Below are 22,135 nucleotides of genomic sequence, written 5' to 3' on the forward strand. Positions count from 1 at the left end.
AATGCCTGTGAATGAAGACGATACATTTTACCTCTGAAAACCTCGGGATAAAGCGGAATGAGTTGCCGCACGAGCTTTTATAAACGTTGGGACGCGCGTCACAGAGGTGGACACCCAGCCAGCGAATCCGCTAATGCGAGTCAGTACGTAGATGTTGGGCTTTGAAGCTTGCTACGGCCATTTTATAAATGGGAATGGAGTTAAAGGGCCAGTAACTTAAAGGGATCCTGTCATCAGAAAACATGTTTTTTTTCAAAACCCATCAGTTAATAGTGCTACTCCAGCAGAATTCTGCACGGAAATCCATTTCTCAAAAGAGCAAACAGATTTTTTTATATTCAATTTTGAAATCTGACATGGGGCTAGACATTTTGTAAATTTCCCAGCTGCCCCTGGTCATGTGACTTATGCCTGCACTTTAGGAGAGAAATGCTTTCTGGCAGGCTGCTGTTTTTCCTTCTCAATGTAACTGAATGTGTCTCAGTGGGACATGGATTTTTACTATTGAGTGTTGTTCTTAGATCTACCAGGCAGCTGTTATCTTGTGTTAGGGCAGTGGCGTAACTACCGGGGGAGCAGGGGGTGCGATTGGGCCAGGGCCCGCACCCCTTCAGGGCCCCCCGGCCGCTCGCACGCCACTCTATTCTGCAGATTTTCTGGCCGTACGGAGGGGGCGAGGCCTGGCTGCACGTCCCGCGCCAGGGCCTGCCCCCCTCTAGTTACGTCTCTGTTTTAGGGAGCTGCTATCTGGTTACCTTCCCATTGTTCTTTTGTTTGGCTGCTGGGGGGGGAAAAGGAAGGGGGTGATATCACTCCAACTTGCAGTACAACAGTAAAGAGTGATTGAAGTTTATCAGAGCACAAGTCACATGACCAGGGGCAGCTGGGAAATTGACAATATGTCTAGCCCCATGTCGGATTTCAAAATTGAATATAAAAAAATCTGTTTGCTCTTTTGAGAAATGGATTTCAGTGCAGAATTTTGCTGGAGCAGCACTATTAACAGATTCATTTTTAAAAAAAAAATGTTTTCCCATGACAGTATCCCTTTAAAGTGGACCTGTCACCCAGCTGTATAATAAAAGTCCTTTTCAAATTAAACATGAAATCCAAATTGTTTTTTTTTATTTAAGTATTCATAGCTGTTGTAAACTCATTTAAAATCTCAGCTGTCAATCAAACGCCTGCCTGCCCCTCCTCTTTGCGGCAAGCAATTACTTTTACTTTGCATTCAGCACTTCCTAGATGTCACTGCTCTCCCCACATTCCCCCAGTTCTCTTAACCATTTAATTGTGTAGCCAGGGCATGGGGATGGATATCAGACCCCCCCATTCTGGTGCACAAACAAGATTCTGAGATAATACAAGGCTTGCCTTAATAACAGTGTCCACAAAATGGCTCCTGCCTGCCTTCTATAATTAGAATTAGTTTCAGACTGTTGGAAACAAGATTCAAATAATTTATACAATGTAATTAAAGTTCTTCACTTTGTATTTAATACACGTAGAAAGCAGCAATGTAGCCAGTCCAACTGTCTCACAGGTGCTCCGTCCACACACCTCAAATCTTGTATACAATCAAAAGCGGAGAACAGAGGAACAAACTTGCAGAATAACTGCTAAAGTGCAACTTTATTATAGTCCACACAACATGTTTTGGGCGTCACAGGCCCTTTTTCAAGTTCATTTTCCTTGACTAACATGATAAAATAGGATTTGGAATATTGTTTTTGGGTGATGGGTCCCCTTTAAAAAGTTCCTACACAGGAAGGCTCATTTATGAATGCAAAGTGCTATTGCAGAAGCATTTTTTTGCCTGCAATGCAGCATTTTCCCTATAATTTCTGCATAATATTCGGCACTTACTAAGGAGTGTGCAATGCAACTCATGAATAAACTACAACACAATTTTTTCTTTGTGTGCAAATGGGATTGCTTCCAAGGCAGTATCACTTACACATAAAAAGGTGTTCTGAATAATTACAGCGTGTACAAAACATTGAATAAAACTCAAAATGCTTATAATAGCAATTATTTACATACAAGCAAATACATTGGGAACACTGCACATTCTATTCTAAATCAAAACATGATGAAAAAGGTCCCAACAATAAACGTACACACATTAGCCATCCTCTTTTAGTAGTCCATAGTAGTGATTCCCTGGGGGCTCTGTCCCTAGCCTCCTACTTCACTTGAAAAAGGGCCTTAGTGCCCGAAACATGTCGTGTGGACGCACAATAAAATGTAATTGCAGTTATTCTGCCTTTAGTGCGTGATTCCCAAATTCGTAAATACAATGACGATAAAGGTATCACATTTATGTTATTCCTTTACAGAAAGTGAAGAAAAGGGAATATTAGGCTGTTCAAAAAAATAGCAATGTCTATTCTTCTTTAAAAACGTATCCATGCACTGTATAAACTGAACTTTGCTTACCTTTGAATCACTGAACTAATATTTAGTTGTATAATCAGTGTTTCTGAGAACTGCTGTACATCTGTGTTACATCTGAGTCCACCAACCTCTGGCACCTGTTACATTCCACAATTCTTCTGCATTTTTGGTTTTGCCTCAGAAACAGTATTTTTGATTTCCCCTCACACGCTTTCTATTGGATTAAGGTCCGGGCTGGGCTGGCCAGTCCATCAATCTTGTTGGTCTGGAACCAAGATGTTGCTCGTTTACTGGTGTGTTTGGGGTCATTGTCTTGTTTGAACCCCAATTTCAAAGGAATTTCCTCTTTGGCATAAGGCAACAGGTCATCTTCCAGTATTTTGATGTATTGAAACTGACTGTTGGGTCTGTTGGTTTTCTCTTACTCTGCTACATCTACTAGTACATTATTTACCATGTATAAATATAATTTCAACCAAAAACATTGATTGATCAAGTTAGTGTTGTTGGGCTACTATTATTCTGAACACAAATGAATGTGAAAACCTGGAAGTAAACTCCGCTCTAAACACCTAATTTTCAAAGGAAAAGTAACACCAAAAATAAAACTGTTTTAAAGTAATTAAAATATAATGTACTGTGACTACATACTGATACAAATTTTAATTCAAAATCGGGAGTCCATATAGTTATTCAGCCAGGCCCAAGGGACTCGCCCCAGTTCAAAAAGTTGAGTACACACTGATACAAGTTATGTTTGCTTTAGAAAGACAACAATAATATATGTAAATAGGATATTATGTAGACATGGGGACAGCCATTCAAGCTAAAAAGGCACAGGTGTAAGGCCAAAGGCCTCAGGAGTAGTGAGGACCAAGGGAGGAAAACAACAATGTCCAAGTTCGCAGTACAGTAGAGGATGAGACAGAAGAATGGTCAAAACAGGCAACAAGATCAGTCCAGGCAGAAGAGGTTCGAAGTCGAGAATTCCAGGCAAGGGTCGGTACACAATAGACAAGAAGTTCGCAATGAATCACACCCAGGAGTAGAAAACTAAACCTATAATTGGGCACAGGTTACAGTCCGGAGTTCCCTTATAAAGGCCCAAGTTTGGCGCCAATTTCGGATGCATCGGCGTCATGACGTACGCGCGGACGCGCTGACGTCGGCGACTGACGCGCTGACGTGTGCGACGGACGCCGGCGCCCATTTTTGACGCCGACGTCCATTCCGTCGCCGGCGACCAACCAGGGTGTGGGAAGAAGCTGACATCATCCGTCTGCGTCCGTGAAGACCCAGGGAGCCACCATCTTGGTTATCTGTGCCAGATTCCATTACAACAGGTTACTTAGCAGATAAGCTTAGTAATAGAATAAAATGGAATTTTACAAGGTGAATCTGTTATCTGCTATGTAACCTGTGCTTGAATGGCTGCCCCCCATGACTACACAGCAGCTTGTTTTTTGTATGAACTATAGTAATGATTCTGAAGCAAACACACCAGTTGTACCTGTGCAGGGAAACAGTACATTACATATATATATATATATATATATATATATATATATATATATATATTTATAACTTTAAAAATACTTACAATTTTTGGTGTTACTATTCCTTTAACTGTGAGTGTTACATAAAGAAACCTTTGTACTTGCGCCTGTGTTACACCTACATTTTGAACATATGAGAAGACCTCATGATCACAAAAAAGTCCTTTCTCCCTCTAGGTGCTGGCATTAGCGATTGTGAGCAAACTATTTAATTTAATAATCTGGCAAGCTTATAACATGTGGTTAGGTATGGTTCTCCCTCCTGCTAATGAGTGGAAACATGGGAAAGCAAGAGCAGAAGTAAGACACTGAATGAGATGAAGGAGTCAAAGTTGGAATGTAGAATAAAAGAGCAGAACAGACTTCAGAAAGCATTGGACGAGGTTCATCTGTTCAATGGACATTTTCTTTCCTTCTTTCTTTCTCCTATTAAAAAAAAAGATAGGAAAATATAGGAAGAGGCAGCAAAGAAAGGGCATGGGAGATATATGGCTGTGGAAAGATGAGAGAAAAGCAAGAGAAAGAAAAGTAAACTTAATGAAAACTTAAGGGAAGCATGTTAAAGGACAAATAAAGTACTGCTTTTAACTGTAGAGAAGGAGTGTTATTGAACAACCTAAGGTTGTAGCTTATTATGCCATTTTTTGTTGGGGAACTGTATACCATTTAATTCTGTGGGTCAGAGCACCATTTGATATTGTGGCCCTCTTAATGCTGGCAAATGTGTCAAGTCATGCTGTGAGTCACTGGCTGATAAATACATTTATGATAGAGATTGCACAGATATAGAAAACAACAAGAGAGTGTGGTATCCACCAGCAGATATAGTCTACGCACATTTGCAACCATGTTATCTGCTTTTATATGCCCCTTTAAAAATCACAGCTTTTGGGCCGTAATAAAGCATTGACCATGTACTACAGCATAAATCAAAATGCATGCATGGGTAAATACTTCTTTAAAGCAAAATGTTTGGCTGCATGAGAAGGCACTTTATCTTTATCTTGTGTACAACAATCAGATATTTATATGTTGAAACAACTTCCCTAGTTCAGCTGTGTGACTTCTGGGAGGAGCAGTGCAACTAACAAAGTTTTCCTCTCTAGGCAACCAGGTGTCCCTGGAGGCAGCTTATTTATTGTCAGATACATAAAGAGACACCAGACAGCTTACATACCTATAGACTTCATATAGCAAGACACATTAATATAGTTTTACTTTAGCTACTTTGCTTCTATTCCTCATATCATTAACTTAATAATAATCAGTTATTCTGAGAAAGACAACGGTGATAGATTTTCAAGAACACATCCTGCTGCAAGGTAAACACATTTTGATACATATTATATTTAAGGGCATGAAACCAAATACTCTATAATTCAATAATAATTATTGCAACTGTGTCTGCTTTATTTGTTTAACTAGTTCAGCATTTTGTTGATTTTAGCTATTTATATTATCACATGTATATTAATACTGTTTGTTTGTAAAGCGATAGGAGAATTTCATTCCACTTCTTTGCTATTAATTCACACTCAATTAATTGGAAAAGCAATGCTATTACTACAAGGTATTCCAGAATGCTTCCATTCTTTGATGGACTTTATACAGACTGTCTTTCCTACCTTCCATCAAGGTGAAGTTTTGCTTTATGTCAAGTCAGCCTTGAAAAAAGTGCCTGATATTGGCTTTATAAAAAATGATGGCATCACATCCTAGATGGTGTCATCATGAGCAGTGCCACCAAACACTTTATGACACTGCTGTGAAATCACCCATCTTTCCACCTTTACCATCCTCAGTCTCTACTTGCTTTTACAGGGGTCCGCTAACTAAAATTCAACTAGTATCTTACTGCACATGGTCACATATTTTCTGCTGAAATTAGTTTTGCATTTCTCAGGCTAAAGTATGATGAGATGAAAAAAAAACATGGCCAAGTTTGATAACAATTGTGGCGATGAAAGTGTCAATGACTTGACATTTCTGATGATTCTCCTGGTTTTTTTTGTGAGAGTGTATATTTTATATCAAGCAGGTGGGTTTTTTATTTATGGGGATTTCCTTGAAGCAGGATTTTAAGCATTAGTATCAAATGCTATTCATTTTTTGCTGTTGATTAGACATAGACCATAAACATTAAATAATACATCATTCCACTATACAGTTAATTATTTGACTTTTAAATGGCATTTACATTCATTTTGCATATTCTTTCAAAAAATAATTGACTGCTTTTGTCTGAATAGTTTTAAGGCAAATGGGTTCTGGGGCATCTAAAAGCGATCCAGCCGAGAGACACAAAGCAAGAGATAATGAGGAAAAGGCCATTACACAAAATGGATCTGCTTCCACCCTACCAGCTAACAGTTCAATTGGAAAGCAGATGGGACAATCAAACTTGGAAGATGAGGAGATTGCAGAAGACATTGAGCAGATGGTGCAACATTTTAATAAGTCTCCAGAGACAACAGAGGTATAGCTACATCCATATAAAATATACTAAAACACTGTGCATTTCATTTTATTCCAAATGTAGATAACTATTAAATATACATAATTCTTGAGTCATAAAAATGGACAAGGAGCATTGTACCTTAGAATAAAACTCTTGTATTTTTCATGAATGCATAATAGAAATGTATTGCAAACCACAGTTACTGGAGGTTGGGTAATACAGATTGATGGTAGGCTTAAGTAATGGAGATTCCTGCCTGCAAAACTCAATACAATTAGCAAGATATATTTCTAGTTCAGTGTTACAACAAAATAATAAACAAAGGTGTAATAATTGTCATAAATAATATCTGTTTACTATTTAGTGAATGAATTTTGCCGGTATCTTCTTCAGATAGTATGCATTGTTTTACATTTGTAAGAATTATATATATTTTTTTTATATCACACTTTCCCTTTCCTGTTATAAGAATTCGACTTGTTTTTGTCATTTTTGTATACCTTTAATATTTGTACAACCCCAGTGCTTGGATATTAAAGAGGATGTTTCCCTGTTTATCACTGCAGCATTTGTGGGATAATATGGTATTGCTATAAACTGCTACAAGCTGACTAGGTGCCCTAGGCAACCTGACCAGCCACCATGCTCCCTCCACATGTGTGCAGTAATAGAGAGTGGCATAGGGGAGGGCAGGGGCGTGTGGCAGAGGGGAGAGCAGCAGGGGAGGAAGGATTGAGTCAGTGACAGAGGAGACGAAGGGGAGAGTGATGGAGGGGGAGATTGGCAGAGGGGAGCAAATTTGGACTAGGGGTAGGCAGAAGACCCTTTAACAGGTACCTGTCCCCTATCATGCACCCTAGGCAGGTGCCTCTTCTGCCTACCCCTAGTTCCGGGCCTGCTGCTTGGAATGCTGTGTCTATAAAATTAACTGAGTCCAGTACACAAAAAGAATTCAAGAAGTTAGTCAGGTGCAGCTTGGGTTGCCACCTAGAAAATAATTTACAGGTCTAGTTGGAAAATTATGCTTGATGCCAATGTTATTAATAGGACAGAGAGATAAAAAGTTTAGAAAGGCCGTACACAGGTGTCACGACCGGCACCCAATACCAGAACAAGTGCCAAGTACCCTGGTCTCGGCTTGGCTTCACCAGTAGTATGACCACCATTGGGCTTCGGGAGGAGCCCTCAGCTTACTTGGGTGACACCTGGACTTAACGAGAGGTACAAGGCGAGATGTTTTGGCTGGCAAAGGGGCATGGCTGTTAGCAGAGTCTTTTTGGGCCGAAGGTCATGGTACAAAAGGATTAGGCAGGAGGATGGTCAGACAGGCTGGGTCGAGGCAGGCGGATACCAGAATCGTCAGGCAGGCAAGGGTCGAAACCGGTTAGTTAATCAAGGGGTTAAGCTAGAAGAGTGGTCGTAGGCAGGCAAGGGTCAGGATACAGATTGGAGAGTAGTCAGAACAGGCTGGGTCAAACATGAAGAATCAGAATAAGTGGAAATGGCACAAGGCACAGGAACCACAGAACAAAGTTCTATCACGGGCAAAGGGCTGTACAATGAATGGCCCTTAAATAGTGTTCAAAATTCGCACCAAAACGTGCTGGCGCAAACACGCCAGCTCCTTTAAGCTTAAGGACCATGCGGCGGGCGTCCCCGCCGCACAGGTACTTTTATTACAACAGGATTCCCTTACATTACTACCCACATTACTTTATTATCTCACTGACGATGAACCCTTTTTTCAGCAATGGCACATGTGACATTAATTTGCTCCTTCTTATGGCAACAACTAGAACACTGTTTCTCACTCAGGATCACTTTCCATCCACTGGAATGGGAAACTCAGCCAGTCTTATGGCACCTGCATTTATGATGAAAAAGAAAATCCTGCAATGTTGAAAAACAGATGATTTAAGTTAAGGAATTCTATCATGGGAAAACATGTTGGGGTATTTTTATGCTGGTCCAGCAGAATCCTGCACTGAAATCTGTTTTTCAAAAAAGCAAAGAGATTTTTTTATATTTAGTTTTGAAATCTGACATGCGTCTAGACATGTTCTTAGTTTTCCAGGTGCCCCCATTCATTTGGCTCTTGCTCTGATAAAATTAAGTTACATTTACTGCTGCACAGCAAGTTGGAGTGGTATTACCCCTTCCTTTCTCCCCAGCACCCTGTTAACAAAACAACAGGAATGTAACTAGACTCATTAGTTATCACAAGACTCATCAACACTCATTGGTCATCACCCAAGTCACACTGCTACTCCTCCAGTTACACTGAGTACGAGAAACAATAGTTTATCTGAAAGCAGTGGTATTGTGCAGTGGTGGCTTTTTCTGAAATCACAAGATCAATCACATGAGATGGCTGCCTACTCATCAATTACTGTTTAAAATACACACTTGTTGATTCAAGAATAACATTTTATAGTGTAATTTAGAAATAAAAACTACACCATAAATATCATGACATAATCCCTTTAGGATATTGGAACACTGTGTTCTGAAAGCTGTTTTATAAACTTGCTGCTTTGGGAAGGAAATAAATGTAACCCTTGGGTGCCTATTTATTAAAGGTAACATTTTAGTGGTTTTACAGGTTTTTGAAACCAGTATTAAACTGTATTTCTCTAAAACCACAAATGCCATGAGAGTTATTTAAAGAGCTGAATATAAAAAGTATAAACAGCAAATAATGCTGAATGATGCCATAAAAATACGAAAACCTCTAAAAATTTGAGTTTTTAGGACAATTTCTTGGGAAATAAAATCAGAAAACCAGCAAAAGTCTGAATTTATTAAAAATGGTCCAATAGGGTCAGCACAGCTCCCATTGACTTCTATGGGACCACGACAGCTGTCACTTGGCACAGTTTTGTGTTTTTTACAATGAATAAATCTCAAATTTTTCGTTTTAGAAAAATACAAAAAAAAACACAAATTGAAATCCAAATTTTAATAAATCAGGCCTTTACTTTAATTATACATATTCAACAACAAAAGTGATGGTAGCCTTTTTAAAACTAAATAATAATATTTAGGGGGTTATTTATTATGCTCCGAATATCCGAAATTCAAATAATTTGTAGTTTTCGGACAAAAAAAAACTATGAATTTTTCGGATGATTTTAAAAGTCCGACTCCGAAAATCCGGCATCTCAAAGCTCTCGAGGTCCTGTATAAGTCAATGGGGAAGTTCCCAGTGTCTGCGCTGCTGTCCGTACTGATATCCAATAATTTCGGGGATTTTGAACCAAAAACGCAAAAAAATTTGTAGTATGTGCAGAAAAGTAAACAATTCATACTTTTCGGGCAAAGCTCGAAAGTTATCAGATTTTTGCCCAACCCAAATTTTTCTGACTTTTTTAATGATAAATAAGGTCCATTTGGGCAGTTGGAGTTGATCGTATTTTTATGTTAGAAATATTTCGAAAAATTTGGACCTTGATAAATAACCCCCTAAAAAATAACTTTGCTTTGCTAAACATTACACTATGTTTTAGGCACAAAACCTTTTATTTTTCATGATAATTACCCTTTAATAATGGCAAGATAAAACAGTAAGGGTAATGGTGCACAATAGGTATTTACTGGCATTGTTCTTTGCTAGAGGCAGCGGGAGTCAAAATGAACAATATGACATTACCCTTAAAAGTGGAAAAAGAGTTGTTTTTTTAATTCCCAAAGCCTGAGTGCCGTTTTATTTTAATTATAGTACCAGGTATCTTTTGGTTGACTCAGCTCTCCTCATTTATTGTACAAAGGTTGTTACTGGAATGCAGAGCACACTGGATACAGAAGATGTGTCGCTGACCTTTGAGAGCTTTCTTCACAGAAATGGAACACTTTATACATGTTTCACTCAAAACGGCACAAGAATGTATTTTGATGATGAAAAGGTAGTAGCATAGACAGGTATTCCGCTTTATTCTGCACATGTTCTTTTACTTCCATGATGAAATAACTGCTTATTTTATCTTATTATCAAGGGCATTGTGCCATTTCCTCAAGAACTTTATAGCGAAGGGAACTTCATTAACACCCAAAACCAGGTACTATTTTTGTCTTACTACAGTATATTTTAGGTCTGTAGGATATGCAATTGTTTTAATTTATAAATGTCTTTGAAAAATCCAGAAATTTGATTTTTTGATTCTAACATATTTTGTACCTGTCAATGAAATCTACTGTTTCTCATTCAAGCAAATCCTATTAAATGAGACTGAATAACTGAAATGTATTTCATTTTATTTTGTTTATATGTGTTATTATTTGTATCATGTATATATGCTTAAAATTCTCTAGTGTCATTAATTGAGCCTTACAGTAAAATCATGTTACTGTTGCCCACATCCTAAACCCTATGAGAAAATCCTTTTCTGATTTACCTTGTAAGGACTTCTAAAAATGGAGGCAAAAATCTGCATAGAAGCTTCAAAACTTCATTTCCATTTTTCAACCAGAAATGTATTCATTGATTTGGCTATGCTTTTAACCAATTGTGAGCACCCTAGGTAAGCAAAGGGGGTGAGGGGTGGTGGCATCAGGTCTGCTGAAATCTCTTACACATATATTTTCTATATTTTTCTTAGACAGTACATAGCTTATTTAATATATAGGTAAATATTTTTGGAGATTTACATTTCATTTTGTTTGGAAATATAAAATGTGTTACACTATTTAGGATTTCTTTCTTTCATGATGTATCATATGATCTGTATTATTTAGACACCTAAAAAATCTGATGGCATCAAGCAAGATATTAATGGCGTCCCTAGCTATTTGGAAAATGAGCGTACAAGTTCTTTCTACATACCAGGAAAGGGAATGGTTATGACATATATTTTTGAGGTATTTTTTCTAATTAATGTTTAAACAGATTTTCATATGGAATTAGCCTTAAAAGGCAAAATACCCTTGATAACGCTATTTTTGTGTCACATATTGCTACTGTAAATTACTTTTACTACTTACTGTGCAGCTGTTTGTGGAACTGTTAGAACTGCTTTATTTCTGAATATTATTTTCTCAATTCCCTAAAATCTGCAGTATATTTCATAGATGCCGAAACATCTATGCTGAAATAATGAACTGCTTCCAGTGAAATCCCCAAGTCAAATCTTAATAATAATACTTCATTTTCACTGCATTTACTGACACTGTTGAACACTCTATAAAACACTACCAAACGTTATAAATTCATAGTTTAGCTTTCTTACTCACTTTTCCTATAATGTATCAAGGGTCTGTCATGTGCAACCCATTAAGTACTAAGTATACACCCTTTCTTAGCTATTTAATCAATTGAAAGGTCTATGTACAGTATTTTACAATGGAAGATTAGTAGCTGCTCCCACCTTATTTTACATAATATAAATAGACACCACCTGTATGCAATCAATGCAAATATTTGACTCTTTATGCTCAGTCTATTTGCCTTGTCCACTACTTTGTATCATTGGCTGTTGAGAATAAACATATCTAGTGCCTGCATTATGGAACCTATTATCTGGAAACCCAAAAGCTTTAAAATACAGCAGGTTATCACACATTTCTGCACTATTTCCATCTCATATTAAAATTGTACTGCACAGTCTTACCGCGGATCTATCTAAAGAGGCAAAATAATGCTTTCATCCCTCGAGTTGATGCCCTTATTTTTTAAGTAGACATGATCCGTCTTTTCCATTGTGTAGCAATGTTCTCTCTAAGGTCTGTTGGGAAAAAAAATGTTTTTCTGAGCCTATGAGAGTACACACAACTGACAAATTCTGAAATCAAACATCTTTTCCCTATTCAGAAAATATTTCATTTGTGATTGCAGAGCAACAAAGGAAAAAAAATTAACCTTTTCTACAGGTCCCATCCAGCCATCAGGGTCATGCATCCATAAATACATTGGGTTATACCATACTATATAGCATATAGAGGTTTATTTATTAAAGGTCAGATTTCAGTGGTTTTAGACGTTTTTGAAACCACGACTAAACGCACAAACTCTAAAACCATGATTGTCCGTGAATTTATTAAGAGCTCCGATTATAAAAAATACAATTGAGAAAAGCTTTGAAAAATCCCCAAAAAAATACATGGAAACTTCTAAAAATCCGAGTGTTTTGGACAATTTGTAGCAAAAAAAATGTGAAAGCCTATAACATTCTGATTGTGTAAAAATGGTCCAATAGGATCAGGGCATCTCCCATTTACTTTTATAGCACCTCGACAACTTTTTATGGTGAAGTTTGGCATTAAAGGCTTTCGTGGTTTTACACTTGAATTTTTAGAGCTTTTTTTTATAAATATAGGAAAAGCACAAAGTTTTCATAATTCATAGAAAAAAAAATCACAATTCGTTTGTTAGTAAATCGGCCCCAGAGTATTCTATATTTTATTACAGATTAATTACTAGTTTCATTGCAACAAATAAATTACTACAATAAATCGCTAGAGTTGTGAATTAGCACAATTCATGAACTAATCACCTAAAAACTTGGATCAACAAAGTGCAGAATGTGTTCATTTTTTTTTTTTTCAGCAGCTCTCCAGTTTCAAGGTCAAATTTACCCTAGCAACCAGGCAGTTATATAACATCAAAATTAACAATAAGAATGTAGCATCATGGGGCAATTATGTTTTGGCTAGTGGCATCAGTGACCCTTCAACTGAAAAACCCAAAAGAGACAAAAAAAGGCAAGTAATTAAAAAAAAACATTTTTAAAAGAACAGCAACTAAAAAGCCAAGAACCTGCCATTCTGTAAAATACTTAAAGGAAACTATACCCCCCCTCCGGCCCAAAAAATGTAGGTCTCTATAAAAAGATATTGCATAAAACAGCTCCTATGTAAAACCCTGCTTCATGTAAATAAACCATTTTCATAATAATATACTTTTCTAGTATGTGCCATTGGGAAATCATAAATTGAAAATTGCCATTTTAAAAAAATAAGGGCCGCCCCTTGGAATGGTGTGCTCAGAAAGTGGTGCTTGGCTGGTTGGCCCCTGAATCAATCCTGCCACTATAGCCTATGTGCCTTAGCCTTTACATTTCCCTCTATTTAGCCTTCGATCTTCTTAATGACACCACATTTTTGTATAGTATAGGAAATCAATCTGTCTGTTAAAATATGGTAAAATAATGGTAAAATAATGTGTCTGTTTAATAGGAAAGAACCAATGTTTGCCGATATTTCGACAGTGAATCAGGTGCTTGGCTTATTTTGCCATTATTGTGGGAGATGAACCTCGATTTTACCACAAGTCGTGTACAGCAAGTGAAGGTAACACCAGCAAATGGGTATAAAAAAAGATACAAGTGGTGTAAGTAACACTGATGATCCCTTTGCTCTCTTGTCTAATTTCTACACAGGAAGCTTTACCTGCACTTACAGATTACAGAGAGATTATGGCAGCCCTTCGGCTCTGTAATTATGATCCTGATGAAGTAATTTCTGTGTTTTATGCAATATTCGGCGATAGCCTTGAGAATTCTACATCAGGAAATCAAAACTTTGAACAAATGTTTTTGCATCGGTAAGCCCTTTATAACTGTATAAGTAAGTAGAAAAAAACGTTTTCCTTACAAATGCTAGAAACACATTGTAAAACCCAAGAATGCAACAACAGTATATTTACAGTGATATGTTCAGGCCCGGATTTGTGGAAAGGCCACCTAGGCCCGGGCCTAGGGCGGCAGGATCAGGGCCGGATTTACATGGTGGGCGCCCCTAGGCCCACTTCCGTTCGTCACCCCTGTCGCCTCCAGGGTGACAGGAGCAATGGGGATTGGCGCACGGGAAATTAAAAAAAATATTGTCTCTCCAGCGCAACCCCAGTGTTTTTGAACAAATGTGGGTGTGGTTGGGCAGCATGCCGCCCCCCTAAAATCCCAGGCCTAGGTGGCCTTTCCACAAATCCGGGCCTGGGCAGGATTTTAGGGGGGCAGCATGCTGCCCAACCGCACCCACATTGGTTCAAAAACACTGGGAATGCGCTGGAGATACAATAATTTTTTTAATTTCCCATATGCCAATCCCCATTGATGAAAATTTCCTCGAATAAAGGAGAGAGGACAGGGGCGACGAACGGCAGTGGGCCTAGGGGCACCCATTATGTAAATCCGGCCCTGGATATGTTCCTATAAAACTTCATAACAACATGTCACTATTATAAGAAAGCATGGCCTTGATCTTCTTTCTGTAGAAAGTACCTTCAAGATGCCACAGCCCAGTGGTACTTACCACAGCTTGTTCTGTCATTCACACTGGGCTGGAGGCAATAGGGTCCTAAAAGAAAGGCTGTAGTACTTTATTAATTTGTATAAAAAGATTGCATTGCTTCCAACCCAGCTTGAAAAAGGAGGCAACACTCCATCTCCTGTGGCTCTGATTGGGTACAATGATCTCAGAACCCACTGGGCTAGGGGTAATCTGGCAGAACTTATGTATAGAAAAGTTTATGTGCATCAACACATTCCTATTGATTGATAGGTAATTGGGTCAAATAACTGAATAGAAGCAGGGCATCAAACTAAATTATTATTTTCATGACCTAAAATGCGAGATAATACTAATACTGGAGTATTTTCTGGGAGATTTTTAGCCCCATTACATTCCTATTAAAACCCAATACTGCTCAAGCCCTGTATATAAATCAGAGATACTTCTGGTAAATATGGGAGAGTTGACAGCTCTGTATCAGATTATTGCCTAAAATCAAACCCTGCCAATGGTTTCAAGATTTTGAAAACCCTGCCAATTTCAATTGTTTTTTGGCCTTCCACAATACAATGCAAGCAAATTTAGTTGAAAATCCCCATAACTACTACACTATCAGATCTCAGTATTTGTAGACTGCTTAAAGGAAATGCTTTAACATTTAAAATGATTGTAATTATGGTATTTTATATTGTACTTATTTTGAATGTTTAATAAACATTAACAACCTAATTTAAACTGGCTCATAATTTGCACATGCCTACTGTATGTACCAAACTAAATTACCACTGTGGCTTATCTTCACTTCTCATCTGCTCATTAACCATGTACACACCAACATGGCGCAGATGAAAGTTTTGAAACTGGAATTTCATGTTGGAACAAGGGAAAGGTTGTCAAACCTGACGCCTACCTTGCTCCTTAGTGATGTTTCAAGCTTTTCCAGCCCTTTATCAAGCTGGATAGAGGGCTGGAAAAGCTCGAAACGTCGCTTAGCTTGAGGCACGAATAAAGCAACAATTTTTTCACCATAATCGGAGTGCTACTGAAGTATTTTCTTGTACATGAATCAGACCTGGGCAGACAGAGTCACAGAGGGGTGAGAGTGTTTGTGTAGCACTACTTTGTGTTTGTTAGTTAAAGACTTAGCATTTTGTCTTTTCAGGTGCATGATGAAATAGCCCATTTAAAGTCCAGTTAAGGGATCACAGAGTTTGCTAATCTATATAGCTATCAACTGTTAGGCAGACTATATATTTCTGAAGCTGCTAGAGCTATTTCAGTACCCATGGACTTTTGCCCACAATATGCCTTCAGAACAACATATTTATTAATCATTGGCTCATTGCAGAAAATGTGCAAACCAAAGTACAGTTTGTACACAGGAAAGACTTTGATCTAGAAATTACACAAAAGGAACATAAAATTAACTGAGGGGTCACACTATATAGGAATGCAGCTGCACATGCTCAAATGGACACAGATGTGTTCATCGACACCATGCATTATAGGTACTTGCATCCAAACATGTTCTTCAGGGCCAGATTTATAAATGGTGCGCCCTAGGCTGCTCGCACCCCCCACCCCAACCTGCTCACAAACTTCCTACACCCCCCCCCCTCTGGCTAACTCACAGTTTACCTCATTCACAGTTCCTCTGATTGTCAGTATTGGGGACGTTCCTTGCATTTCCCATTGCATCCGTTCTGTCTCGTCTGCTGAATTATGCTTAAAGCGATACTGACACATTCCTATAAAAAACATAGGAAAGTGTCAGTATCAAGTATGTGCTGCACCCCAAATAGTTCCCCTCAAAGCCCCCCTCAAAGCCGCCCCCAGCCCTGCGAACCCTCCAACACTGCTAAAAGATCTTCTTTGCTGTTTCAGTGACGCTGGGCTGGGGGCGACGCAATCCTTCCATAGGCTAATTACAAATGAAAACAGGACTTCAGCCTATGGAAGGATCGCTCCACCCCCAGGCCAGTGTCACTGAAGCAACGCAGAAGATCCGTTAGTGTGAGGCGGTCGGCTGCACAAAGGTTCACAGGGCTGGGGAGGCTATTCCTTGTGCAGCACATACTTCATACTGATACGATCCTATGATTTTTATAGGAACGTCTCGGTATTGCTTTAAGTGCTCTTACTGACCTTGTGGAATCCAGGAGCTTCCTCATACCGACATGGCAGTAATTCCTGGGTTTACACAGCGAGTTCAGTCTAAAGGCACAGCCGACTTGTGACAGAAGAGTTACATGCACACATCCCTTTAACGGCAAACGCTGTATACACTATTCCAATTCCAAAATGTTGGCTGCAAAATCCTGCACTGTTGCAATTACAGTAGAACCCCCAGAAACCCCAGAAAAAAATTGTATAAAATCCAGGAAAATGTAATATCAGGGAAATGTATTATGCATAATATTTATAAGGGACCACAAAACAACAATGTAAAATGAGGGAAAACTTAAAATCAGGGGATGTAAAATGAGGGTTTTACTGTATACTGAAACTATAGGAAATGATGCTATATCATGGGAAAAACATGGAAATTTGCATCGCCCTTATATCTTTAACTTCGTGCAGCAGTGGTGTTTTGGTGTGGAAACAAATAGTGCAAGCATTTAAAGGAAATTATACTTTCAGAACAAATACTTAACCATCAAATAATTCATATCATCATGTAACCTATCAAAGTGTCTCATCAAAATGGCATGCACAGTACATAATGTTCTTTTACAGATGTTCCCTTGAGTCTCCATTTTGCAATGTTCTAGGTTCTCATTCACTGAACCCATTGACAGGAAATAATGCAGTTTCTCACTGTAACAGGAAGTGTGGGAGTAAAAGTCACAGCTCTGTCCATTCATTGGCTGGTGTAAACTAGCATGTATGTGTGCCCTTGGTTTGTGTGTGACTATTATGCCTCATACAAGCCAGAGGGTAAAATTAAAATGACACATACTATATAAAAGTATATTTTTTAAGAATAGGCTTTATTTATATGAAGCAGTGCTTTACAGTACATTTGGGATGGTTTATGTAATATATTTTTATAGATGTATTTTAAATCTAATAGTTTTTAGTCAGGCTTGCTCTGAAGTTAATTATTAAGTTGGGTCCTGCTTTGGGAAAAATATCATCACAGTCAGTCAGTCTCCTAAAATTCTCAATATCACCCTTTTTATCCTTCAGGCCCTTCCTTCTATAGTTTTGCTCCCGGGGTGGGGTTCAGACCCATGTTTGGGAAGCACTAATCTCCACTATCAAGACATAGTGCTATGAATTCTGCATTTTCCCCTATGGTTGTAGATATGCTGCAGCCAGATGGAGTGCTACAATAGGCATTTGCCAAGGAATGTTGAGGCAAATTTTCTGGCCAGCACAAGTCATATGAAAAATACAGTCATCTCTTTTGAGGCCATAAATAGAGACAACACATCTGCACCTGCATAAAAATACCATAGTTCTGGTGCTGTAGATTCTATATCATTAGCTTCAAATTCAGGTCATATAAGAAAGAGCCGACTATGACACTGAAATGGTAAAATTAGTCTCAGCCATTTGAAGCCTTTTTTTTTATATTGTTGACTATGTTAATAGTGCATTGTAACACGTCTATCATATGGCATATTGAGCTCAATGTTTGTTAATTACATCTTTTTGAACAATTATTGTTATTAAAAGTATGGGAATCATTATCCTATATGCTTCTGTGTGTAGATGCACTGACAGGCACAATACATTCTGGAATCTACTTCTCTCTGCCTGCCTACAAAACGCAAACTGAGAGTAGTGGACTTGACACAATTGGGGTGATTTATCAAAGTTCGAATTTGAATGATTGTTTTGTACAAAAACTCCCAATTTATATTTATTAAAACTCAAATTAAGCACAAAAAACCTGAAAAACTTGAATGTAAAACTTCAGCATCTCAAATTTTGTTCACATAGAAGTCAGTGGGAGTTGTCCTAGGTAAAAATTCAAGCTATTTTTTCAAGTCAAGATTTTTTGAGGTTTTTTGAGCTTGTAAACTGACAAGTTTGAACTCAAATTCAAATATTTGAGTTTTTTTAAAATGTGAGTTTATTCGAAATAGAAAAAAAAGACCTCACAAATTAGATTTTCAATAAATAAGTCCAAATGTTTGGGGTTATTCACCTTCTTAACACTTTTTCTTTTCAGTTGTTTTCCAATACACAGTACACCAGAAATAATTACCAGAAATAATTACTTTTTCCAAATCTTTCTATTTTTTTTTTTAACTGTTTTTCAAAAATTTGTTTTTAAACATGTTTTTACTGTTATTACTTGATACAATTTAAGACTGCATAATATGTATTTTAAAGTTTTGTTCCACATATGGTCCAAAATGCAATTCTTGAATTTAATATTGAATAAATATGTATACTTCTTATCTATGTTCATGCCAATATGATACATTTCTGTCATTAAAATAAGATGTTTGTTATCCACAGAGATATCCAAGAAAATAAGAAAATTATTGACAATTTAAATGAAAAGCTACAGAATCGGGAGAGAGAACTTGTAAATCTTCGTCTAAAATGCCAGTACCTAGAAGAAGAAAAAGTTAATCTAAACCATCGTACTGAAAACTTGAACAAAAAAATAACAGAGCTGCAAGCAGAACATGAAGTTCATCTACAAGAAGCAGTCCGAACAGAAAAGTCAGATACTCCGTTTCAGAGCAAAGAGAAAACAGTTTTAACTTTAAAAAAGGAATCTTTATTAAATATTTTGCAAGAATCTCGTGAACTTAATGTCTGTAACAAGCAGTTAAGAGCTGTTACTAAAAATGCCTTGTCTGAGATTGGACTACATTTGAAGCACCTTCAGAACACAACAGAAAACATGGATAGGTCAAACAAAGAAATGGAGGAAATACGTGCTCTATATCAACGGGAATCTCTTGAGCGAAAAATGTTGTATAATCAACTTCAAGAACTCAGAGGAAATATTCGTGTTTTTTGCCGTTGTAGAAGAGACGACAAGAAGGGTGATCATCTAGAATTCTTTACCAATGAAGACATTCTAGTTAATAATAATGGAAACAAAAAGAAGTTTAGGTTTGATCAGGTGTTCTTGCCACAGTGCTCTCAAGTAAGTATTCAAGATATTTATCTTGATCTACATTTTCTACTCTGCAAATAAACAAGGTAATTTAAAAACAGAGATAAGATGTGGAGATCCATGTGGATTATTGGAAAAGCCCAGCATTACGTCAATATGTAAATGTCAAGTTTTAGCGACTGAGTAGCTGGTTGATTAATCAGCAGTATGTATGTCATGGCTGTTACTCTACTACACCTACTAGTAAATTATTTGCCATGTAGAAATATAATTTCTACCAAAAACAGTGATTAATCAGGTTATTGATTTTGGACTGCTATTATTCTGAAAACAACTGTAAAATTGAGGTTTCAATGGCATGCAGGCCCTTCTTCTCCTTCAGGTATCTGCCCTGACAGGTAAGGCATTGGCCTGCCTGCAAACACAAAAGGGGTATGGGAATGTGTATAAGGAACAATTGATGAAGTTATTTAAACAGGGAGCAGGTAATGGGAGAATTACAAATACTACTTCTGGAAACAATGAGCAGAAAAGAAGAATAAAACATACTGAAAGAAACATTGTTAGCAGAGGATTGGAGCAGGCAGATACTAATTGTCAGTGTAGTATATCTTGGAAAGTTTACTTTTAATGTATCCAAGAAGTAGGCAGGCAGTCTCTAGAACTGGGACACTCCTGGACACAGGACTGACAGGTTAGAGGTGAGGTAGGTTAACCAACAGAGTGATCCCCCAGCTGTGTTGTAGGATGAGAGAAATGCAAGAGGAGTCACTTATGCAGAAGTATCAGAACTACAAAATGTGTCTATAGGGAAGTTTTGGCAAGAGGCATAAAATGAAAAGATGTGACTATAAATAGCAATCAGCAATTCAGTAATATGTTTGCATATGCAAAATGGTTGACTCTGTGCCTTAAGTGGGCATTAGTACAGATAAATACATCTCTCTATTTCTGTACATGCTTACATGAAGAAATGACAGCATGCTTTTTTTTGGTAGGAAGATGTCTTTGAAGGGACACTCCCTATTATTAAGTCATGTGTAGATGGCTACAATGTTTGCATTTTGGCATACGGACAGACAGGTTCTGGCAAGACATACACCATGATGGGTACTGAACAGAAACCTGGAGTAAATATCAGGTAATATAAAACTATATTATATATGTTATTGTTAATAGCTTTATAGCAACACCAACTGACGATACTGAACAATGGTTGTATGGCTTTTTGTTACTGCTAACTTACTATTTAGGACATCAGATCAGGCACAGGCTCAGGTTTGTGGGACAACCTAGGGTGGTAAGTCATTAGGAGCAACAGGTCATCCCTTTATTCTGGTGGGTACATCTGAACCTTTAGGAATAGTACTTTGTTAGTATTGGAAATATTGGAAATAATTTGCAATATTATTGACACAAGTAGTGCACATGGGTGTATGCAGGATCAAGCAGAGGCATACGGGGGCCAAGTGGGTGGTCTCTTCTAGGGGCACAGAAAAGGTATATATTTAGTTTACATCAGGTAAAAAATATATAAAATACATCCCTAAGATAAGAAAAACAGACATGTCTTTGAGCCCTGCCATTCTCCCTGAGAGGGTCACGGTGATCCAAAATATAAGTAAGACAAGGGGCTTGAAATGGCCGTGATAAGTGCTTCAGATAGGATTTGTAACAACTGGCATACAACAACAGTTATAAACATGTCTGAAATGTTAGCCATCAACCATGCCAGAGACAATAATTGGATCATAACCTGGTCCTATGTCCTTTCTCATCAGAAAAGGGACTACATCAATGGCCCAATTCAATCCCCACCCAAAGTGATTTTTACACCTGCCTGATATGGCAGTTCCTGCCAGATATTAGTTGGGCAGTCTCTCCTTTTGGCTCCATACATTTACCATTTGCTGGGTATAGCCATGTAAATGTGCATTATAAATTAGTTATAACACCTCCAACAAAAATATTTTAAAAGTCACACTTGCAGAATAAAATAGAAGCAAAAGTATAACAGCAACATACGGTGTCCATTTTAGAGCTCCTTCATCATCAGAAAGATGGTGTTAAAGTTGCAAACTAGTCTTTTTTACAATTTGAAATAGAGTGGTGTACAGGATTCATGTTAACAGCACCAAACAGAGTAGAGTTAAAAGCCTTTATTGTAGATAGGGCTTTCTAACACTTACACTAAATTTGTAGCCTTACAGATCATTTATTTATTTGATGGGGTCAGTGACCCCCATTCAAAAGCTGGACAGAGTCAGAAGAAAGGAGCAAATAATTAAAAAACTCTAAAAACTAAATAATGAAAAGTTGCTTAGAATTTGCAATTTTATAACACACTAAAAGAGGTGAAACACCCCTTTCATAGGCAACCAGAGCCAAAAAAGTCATAAAACCACTGGTATAGCAAGC

The 22,135-nt window shown here is 37.7% G+C and overlaps 1 protein-coding gene across 4 annotated transcripts in view; it reads left to right on the forward strand.

Moving 5' to 3' along the window:
- The first annotated feature begins 2 nt into the window (after positions 1-2).
- Positions 3-22,135, forward strand: part of LOC108713117 (kinesin-like protein KIFC3) — a 32,675-nt gene continuing 10,542 nt past the window's right edge. The window contains exons 1-9 of one of the 4 annotated variants that reach the window (XM_018255888.2): positions 3-139; positions 6,203-6,429; positions 10,179-10,313; positions 10,404-10,466; positions 11,143-11,265; positions 13,579-13,692; positions 13,782-13,945; positions 19,105-19,747; positions 20,716-20,858. In XM_018255888.2, the coding sequence (XP_018111377.1) occupies positions 58-139; positions 6,203-6,429; positions 10,179-10,313; positions 10,404-10,466; positions 11,143-11,265; positions 13,579-13,692; positions 13,782-13,945; positions 19,105-19,747; positions 20,716-20,858 (1,694 nt within the window). In that variant the 5' untranslated portion in view covers positions 3-57. The other 3 variants (XM_018255889.2, XM_018255890.2, XM_018255887.2) reach the window with 3 other exon arrangements.

This window comes from Xenopus laevis, chromosome 3S, assembly GCF_017654675.1.
Source record: "Xenopus laevis strain J_2021 chromosome 3S, Xenopus_laevis_v10.1, whole genome shotgun sequence".
Lineage (NCBI taxonomy): Eukaryota > Metazoa > Chordata > Amphibia > Anura > Pipidae > Xenopus > Xenopus laevis.